The sequence below is a fragment of the Chrysochloris asiatica genome, unplaced genomic scaffold, assembly GCF_000296735.1.
Source record: "Chrysochloris asiatica unplaced genomic scaffold, ChrAsi1.0 scaffold00043, whole genome shotgun sequence".
In the NCBI taxonomy this organism is placed as follows: Eukaryota; Metazoa; Chordata; class Mammalia; order Afrosoricida; family Chrysochloridae; genus Chrysochloris; species Chrysochloris asiatica.
In genome coordinates this window covers 1,302,692-1,311,132 of record NW_006408561.1, presented here as the reverse complement: position 1 = coordinate 1,311,132, position 8,441 = coordinate 1,302,692, and the positions used below count along the sequence as shown (strand labels likewise).

The window sequence follows — 8,441 nt, the reverse complement described above, 5'->3', positions numbered from 1 at the left end:
GCCTTTCCCTCTGTTCTTACACTGGGATTGTGGCACTGTAAGATAAGCACTGGACTGCAAGATCGATTTGAAGGGCCAGGTTGGCAGTTCAAATTAAACAGCTGCTCCTCAGAACCCTATATAGGGTCGTTATGAGTCGGAACAGACTCAACGGCACTTGTTTATAGGGAATCTGGGTGTGGTGCTGCAGGATAAGGCACTAGACCACATGATCAGCGGTTCAAACCCACCAACTACTCCTGTATAGGGTTCCAAAGTGAGAACTCAATGGCACATAACAACTTGTTTCTAAATCCTGCGTGGCCTCTTGCTCTGTATCTTACTCTGTCTTGCTGACTATTCCTCAGTGACTGCTTACACGACCCGGGCTCTCCCACATTAACCCCATCCATGCCCTCTGGTCCACCGCTTCCCCCACCCACACTTCCAGCCCCAAGCCTTGGAGAACTGAAGCAATATCGCTCTAACACCCGAAGGGTTGCAGAATCGCAACCACCAAGGGGGAGGGAAACCGGAGTCCCAGAGCTGGGATGGGGGCACGGCATGGGTGGCGCCGGACGGGCCGCACGGTCACCAGGGAAGTGTCCCTGACCCCGGCCTGCCCCCTCGTGGTGGGGCCAGACACCCCCGACTCTGCTCCTCTGAGGCGTCGGGGCGCCGAGTCCCGGCCTCAGGCGCGGGGGCGGCAGAGGGGCCCTGGGATACGGAAGCAAGGCGGGGGCGCGGCCGAGCGTGGACCCGGGCTCTCTCTAGACCGCCGCCCCGGGGGCGGAGGGGAGGGGCCCAGCGGCTTTATTTCCACGCGCGCCAACGCCGCTAGCTCTCAGCCAAGTCTGTCGAGCGCAGCACCCGCCGTCCGTGTCCATGCAGTCCCACCGGCAGCCGCCGCCTGCGCCCAGGCCTGGGGGCCCGCGCCCTTCCGTCCCGGTGCTCGCGCTGCTGCTGCTGTTAGTCCTCCCACGGGCGACAACGGCTCCCACAGTATCCACGAGACCAGAGAACCCCGAAGGGCCTCATGACGCCGGGCACCCGCGCGGACTCCTGCCGCAAGCGGCGCGCGCGGCGCTGCACTTCTTCAACTTCCGCACGGGCTCTCCCAGCGCGCTGCGAGTCCTGGCCGCGGTGCAAGAGGGCCGCGCACGGGTGAGTGCCCGAGGAACAGGCGGGGGCGCGCGCGGCGCAGGGCCGCCACTACGCGGTGCGGCGATACGTGCGCCCGCGTGTCTACCTGTCCAGGTGGCGGGTCCTGGGAGGGCGAGCGTGAAGGGCAGGATATCCGCGGAGTGCGGGGTCGGCGTCTTAGCGCCCTGGAATGCCCAGGGAACGGAAGGAACCTTCAGGTCTGCTAGAGCTAGGGCCGCGCTCTTGACAGCCCCCAAACCTGGAAGACAGGTGTATGAGGAAACAGAGAGCGGGCCCAAACGACCAAACTTTTATCTTGCTTGGCAGTTGCTCGAGTTGGGAGTTGGTTGCTGTTCAGCGCACCAGTAGCTCCAGCAGAAGTCTAGAACAAGACTTCCAAAAACGGGTAGTGTCTATGTTAGAAAGGACTGCCACCTACCCGCAAGGTCGGCGGTTCAAACCCACTATCAGTTCCTTGGAAACCCTCAACAGGGTCGCTATGAGTCGGGACCGACTCAAGGACGCTTAACAGCAACGCAAGAGCTTCAGGGTAATGTGACAGGAATTTTAGTAATCCTGGCGCCTGCTTTAATCTATAGGAGTGAGTGAATGGGGCGCCATTTTCTTTAAGGAGTGAATGGGAAATTTATAGTATGGTTATTTCTTGCAAAGAATTGGCTGGAGGTAAAGCTTTTGTATTTGTGGCGCTACGTTTCTTTCTTCACCAAATACAGGATTAATATTCCACAACTTCCACAGTTTTTACAGTAGAATCATAGCCTCCAAGAATCTGCGGGTTGTTGTGCTGAATGCAAAGTCGGCTTGAACCACCAAGATGGCAGTTCAAGCTCATCAGCTGCTCCTTGAACCGCCTTGATTGCACTTAATGACAATAGGCTGAGGTTTAAAGTGTGACCTTTTGTGATAGGCCTGGTGGCAGACTGGAGAAACTTGGAAGTTCAGCCTTGGTTCTTCGAAGACATAATCCTGCGACTAGAGTTGCTAAATGCATTGAATTATGAAATTAAAATGTTTCTAGAAAAAAGGCAGTTTATTCTTATAACCTGTTTTTGTTTTGTTTTTAAACCTATTACTGTGAACTCTGAGTGGTTTACAGAGCTGGTCATCAATTTTACATTCAGCAAATCATTCTTTAATTACAATGATTGAAATCCCCTCCATGTACCTTTAGTTAACAGTTAGTGCTGTCGAATCGGTTCCGACCCATAGAGACCCTGTATAGGGTTTCCGAGCAGCAGCTACTGAGTTTGAACCGGCAAACTTTCAGTCCAGTGCTTAGCCTGTAGCGTCACGTTTACCCTCTTTATGTTATGTGTCGTGTTGTGGGTTCCGACTCATAGCGAGGCTGTAAATCTTTACAGTGTAAAAAGCCTCATTTTTTTCCCCGTGGAGCAGCTGATAGTTTCAAAATGTTGACTCTGAGGTTAGCATCCTGATTCATAACCGCTACTCTACCAGAGCTCCTTCCACGGGTGAATAATTCCCTCCTACACCCCCCACCCCCCCACTCTCCCCAATCCCTGTAACCATCATTGAACGTTTCATTTAGCAAGAAAATATTTCAACTTTTTACAACAGTGAGCTCGTGCAGTATTTTATCTTCTTTAGTATTATCACCTGTTTTCACAAAGGATTCCGTTTTTACTAGCCCAGCAGAGAAATAAATTGGATAGGACTGAGAACTTTCTATCAAGGTGAAGGAGTAGCTACCTTCCAGAGCCCCAAAGAGATGCACCTGAAGGTTTTATTTTCCTCTCTTTTTTAAAATTTTGGTTTAGAAATAGGTCCAGGCTAGGTCTAGAATTTGGTGTAATAGGATTATAGTTAGGACTAGGGTTTGTGTTAGGGTTCATATTAAGGCTAGGGTTAAGAATAGGGCTTAGTCTAGTTATAGGATTATAGTTAGGTTTATTTTTTTCCTTGAAATCAACTTGGTTTCCTCTTCCTTTAGAAGTTATGCACCATTCCCTCTTTGTAGTTTGTGGGTTTTGTTGTGGTGGTACACTGATAACTCTTGTCCCTGTTTTCAGTCTTGTAGACCCCCACCCCCGCCCCAATAAATACTTTGAATATTTCTATATCTGGCTTGAAATCTGGCTGATGCTGCTATATATGTTAATCTCTCAGGTTGTTGTCTGCTATGGTTGGTTCATTTCCCAAAGAACCCCTTTTAGTATTTTTTGTAAGGTTGGCTTTACAAATTCTTCTAATTGCTGTTTATCTGAAAGTGTCCTAATTTCACCATCATACTTGAGGGGCAAATTTGCTGGATGTGTGATTCTTGGTTGGCAATTTTTTTTTTTCCTTCAGAGTTTTTTTTATATATACTATCTTGCCTGTATGGTTTGTACTGAGAAATCAGAGCTTAGTTTTATGAATGGTCCTTTGTAACTTTTTATTTTTCCTGATTATAGTATGTCTTTGTGATTTTCTTTTGGGGTCTGTCATGTTTGGAGTTTGTTCAGCTTCTTGAATGCGAATCTTCTCATCTTTTACCATGTTAGGGGAGTTTTCTTCCAACAACTCTTTCTGCAGTTTTCTCTGTTGGTTTTTAATTTATTTATTTGGTCTCTTCCTGTTCTGGAATTCCAGTCTCATGAAAATTATCCCTCCTGATGGTGCCCCCTTATAATTCTGAGGCTTTCTTTCTTTTTCTGTCTGCTCCTCTAGCTGTTGAATATTGAGTTATGTCTTATCGCTCACCAATTTGAACTTCCATTGATTCAATTCTACTTCTCTGTCCATTCATTGTATTATCTATTTCTGAAATCTTATTAACCTTTTGGATTTCTGTTGGCTGTTTTTGCATGGTTTCTGATTTTTCATTTATTTTGTCAGTTCTTGTAATGTTTTCATGAATGCTTCTAAAGTTTTTTTTCTGTGCTTTTCTTGCATTTTTATTTGCACCTTTTCTGAGTTTTCTCATTCTGTTGAGATTTCATTCTTTTGAATTCCTTATCAGGTAATTCAGATACTTTTCTGGTGTTACGTTTTCTGACTGCATTTTGGTCACTCATTTGAAACAGCTGAATGAAATGGTCTGTTGTCTCTGAGATATTATGATGCCTCATTGTATTTATATTTAACTGATGAGTGTATGCTGGTGAGTTGTTATGCACGCACAAGCTGCATCCAGGTGGATATGATAAAGACTATAAGTGAATACACAGTTCTCTGTTTGCTGCTTTTGGGTGGATTTAGTCCCTGGTTATCAGTAGGGGAGGATTCCCTAAAGAAAACCAAACTCAGATAGCTAATGTACTGCAGTTTTCAGATTCCAAGGTTTTTCCTTCCTTCCAAGACAAAAAACAAAAAAAAGAATGAGATATGCATTCATTTAGTCACCCATTAAGAAGATAAACGAAATAGTTGGCATCTTTCACAGACTAATCAAACTAACCCTCAAAATCTGAGAGTTAAGTCCAAAATCATCTCTCACAGAGTTCAGCTACTGTTTTCTGTCTGTAATGTTATGTCTTGTTACTTTCAAGGAATGACTTTCCTTTTAGCCAAAAAAAAGAGAGATGAATTAAGTAGAGGCAGAAATACATGCAAGGAAGAAGCAATAGAAAAATCAAGGACATTGATCCTTAGAAAGTTTACCCTGTTGTTTTCTGGTTTACCTTTTGTTTTCCTTCTAAAGATGATTATAATGTTTTAAACTCTGAGTTCAAAGGAAGAGAGGTCAATGACTTTTTCAGGGTCAGGAGTCTAGAGATCAAAGTGGTTTCAGTTTCTTCCAGGAATTCAGAGAAATTGTTTTCTTCCAGTTCCTCTCATAGGATGACCAAGGCAGCCTGGTGTCTTAGTTTACAGCAGTGACCTGCCAGGGTTCTTGGGACTGGCAGAAGCAAGGGGATTTGGGTAATGGCTGGGGTGATCCCTTGATTTCTATTGGGTGATGCAAGTGGTTAACGCTTGGAGATTGAATCCACCCAGAAAAGCCTATTGATCAACTTCTAAAAATTCAGCCATTGAAAATCCTGTGAAACACAGTTCTACTCTATTACACATGGGATCACCGTAAGTCAGAATTCCCTTTACAGCAACTGATTTGTGTGTGTATATGTTTCCTGAATATGAGGGACCAGCCCATGAAGCATTGTGGTGGTGGTAGTGTGCCGTGGAGTTGGTTCTGACTCATAGTGACCCTGTACAGGGTTTCTGAGGCTGTAAATCTTTACAGGAGCAGAAAGCCTCATCTTTCTCCCGAGGAACAGCTGGTAGTTTCGAACTTGAGGTTCGCAGCCAGATTCTAACCATTGTACTACCAGAGCTCCTTAAAGAAGGTCACATACCATCCTCTATTTCCCCATTTAGACAGGGAATAACTCATGTTCTGCCAGCCATGTTGGATTATTTTGTTGTTATGTTGTTGTTAGGTACCCTGGAGTTGGTACCAACCCATAGCAACCTTACGCACAGCAGAACAAAACACTGCCCGATCCTGGGCCAACCTCACTACTGTTGCCACGCTTGAGTCCATCAGTGCTGCCACTTGGCCAATCCATCTCATTGGGGGTCTGCCTCTTTGTCTCCGACACTTCACCTTACCAAACATGATACCCTTCTCTAGTGACTGGTCCTTCCTGACAATATGTACGAAGTATGAGAGATGAAGTTTGACCATCTTGGCCTGTAAGGAGCACTCTGGCTGCACTTCTTCAAAACGGATCTATTGGTTTTTTTAGCAGCCCATGGCACTTTCAATATTCTCCTCCAACACCATAACTTAAAACCCTCAATTCTTCTACGGTCTTCCTTATTCACTGTCCAGCTTTCCCATGCATATGAGGTTATTGAAAATACCATGGCTTGGGTCAGGCGCTCCTTAGTCCTCAAGCTGACATCTTTGCTCTTCAACACTTTAAAAAGGTCTTGTGCAGCAGATTTGCCTAATGCAGTACATCCTTTCATTTCTTGACTGCTGCTTCTTTGAGTGTTGATAGTTGATCCAAAAAGAATGAAGTCCTTGACAACTTCGATCTTTTCTCCACTGAAAAAATGTTGTTTATTGGTCCAGTGGTGAGGAATTTTGTTTTCTTGACATTGAGATGCAATCCATACCGAAGGTTGTGCTCTTTGATCTTCATCAGTAAATGTTTTAAGTCCTCTTCACTTTCAGCAAGCAAGGTTGTATCATCTGTATATTGCAGGTTGTTAATGAGTCTTCCTCCAATCCTGATGCCACGTTTTTCTTCATATAACCCAGCTTCTTGGATTATTTGCTCAGCATACAGGTTGAATAAGTATGTTGAAAGAATACAACCTTGTCACACACCTTTCTTAATTTTAAATCATTGTGTGCTCCCATGTTCTGTTCAAACAACTGCTGCTTGGTCCAGGTACCGGTTCCTCATGAGCACAATTAAGTGTTCTGTGGAATACTCATACTTCGCAATGTTGTCCATAGCTTGTCATGATCCACACAATCGAAAGCCTTTGTGTAGTAAATAAAGCACAGGTAAACATCTTTCTGATATTCTCTGCTTTCAGCCAAGATCCATCGGACATCAGCAATGATAGCCCTTGTTCCACGGCCTCTTCTGAATCTGGCTTGAACCTCTGAAAGTTCTCTGACAATATATGATTATAGCTGTTTCTGTATTGCCTTTTAGTAAAACTTTACTCACATGAGTCATACATCAAAGAGATTGTCCGATGATTTCCGCATTCCGTTGGATAACCTCTCTTTGGGTTCTTTCTTGTGAGTTTCCACATAGTTTTAATGTTTACATGTTCTTGGATTTTCATTCTCTTGGTATATTGTAAAGTGTTAAGTTTCTTTGAGATTGCCTTACAGTCCATTAACTTTTCTATTTAGTGCAGTCTATTTTATCCTGTAATGTACCTGACCTTCTCACCATCTGGATCTCTGTTCCTATGTGTTTACCTTCTTTTACATTGTAATTGTTTTGATCATAGACTGACCTCCCAGATTCTCTGAGTTTGTTCTTACAGTTTTGTTCTTTTCTTGACTCTTCCTTTTGTTGATTTAATTCTGGGAGGTGCTGCCATGTATGTCAATCTCTGGTTGTTTTCTGTTCTTTTTGGTTCTCAGTCCACAGAACTCCCTTTAGGATGTTTTGTAGCGCAGGGTTGGCTTTGGCAAAATCCCTTAGTTTCTGTTTTTCCTGGAATGTTTTGATCACACTGTCATATTTGATTGATAGCTTTGCTGGATAAAGGATTCTTGGTTGGCAATTTTTTTCTTTCAGGGTTTTATATATGTCTCCCCATTGCCTTCTTGTTTGCATGGTTTTTGCTGAGAGATACGAGCTTAATCTGACTTGCTTACTTTTGTATGTGACACTTCTGTTTTCCCTAGCTGCTTTCAGGCATGTCTCCTTATCTTTGATTTTGAAGAGCTTGACAATGATAAGTCTTGGTGATTTTCTTTTGGGGTCTATCCTTCCTGGGGTTCGGTGAGCTTCTTGAATGTTTATCTTTTCACTTTTCAGGATGTTAGAGAAATTTTCTTCCAGCAGTTTTTCAACTATTTCTTCTGTGGTCTTGTGTGATTCTTCTTGTTCTAGAATGCCAATAATTCTTAAGTTATTCCTCTTCATGTTGTCCAACATGAATCTTAGACTTTGTTCAAATTTTTTTCCCTTTTTTGTGTTTGTTCTTCTATCTTAGTGGTATTGAGAGATTTGTCTTCCAGCTCACTGGTTCTGCCTTCAATCTCTTCTAGTCTACTCCTTTGCCCTTTCAGAGTATTGTCTTTCTGATAGTCTATTATTGATCATTTGGACATCTTTCTGTAGGTTTTGGATTGTTTCCAATGCGGTATCTATCTTATTTGATTGTTCCTGTAACACTTTCCTGACTTTCTTATTTTTCTCAACTCCATTGTAAAGTGTTTTGAAACATTTTATAATCATTTTTCTGAATTCCGTCCAGAAAGGGAGTCCAGGTCTACTTCTAGGTCATTTGTCTCAGACATTTTATCTTGTTTCTGGACATATGCTGATATGGTCATCTGTTTTTGCTTCTTGGACATGTTTAGTGTTTGTTTATCTGTGGCCTTAATAGTTAATTATGTATTTTGTTATTTTTTATGCTTTCTGATTGCTTCCAGGTAGATATGATCAGGATGTGGACTTCCCTTTTCACTCCTCTTCTTGTTTAACTCAGAGTAACTTTCACAGGTGTTGTCTACCTCTCTGGTAATGGCAGTTGGTATTGGTTCTTGCCAGAGTTTAGGTGTTTTATAGACTATGTGATTGTAGCTTGACTGTATGGCAGCAGTTGCTGACTCTTCTTGGGTAATATAGGGAGAGAAGGAGTCCCCCAAA

At 43.5% G+C, this 8,441-nt stretch overlaps 1 protein-coding gene across 1 annotated transcript in view; it reads left to right on the top strand.

Annotated features, from left to right (window-relative positions):
• The first annotated feature begins 864 nt into the window (after nucleotides 1–864).
• Nucleotides 865–8,441, top strand: part of RARRES1 (retinoic acid receptor responder (tazarotene induced) 1) — an 85,506-nt gene continuing 77,929 nt past the window's right edge. The window contains exon 1 of the mRNA XM_006861850.1: nucleotides 865–1,143. Coding sequence (XP_006861912.1) covers nucleotides 865–1,143 — 279 coding nt within the window. The remainder of the gene's footprint in view (nucleotides 1,144–8,441) is intronic.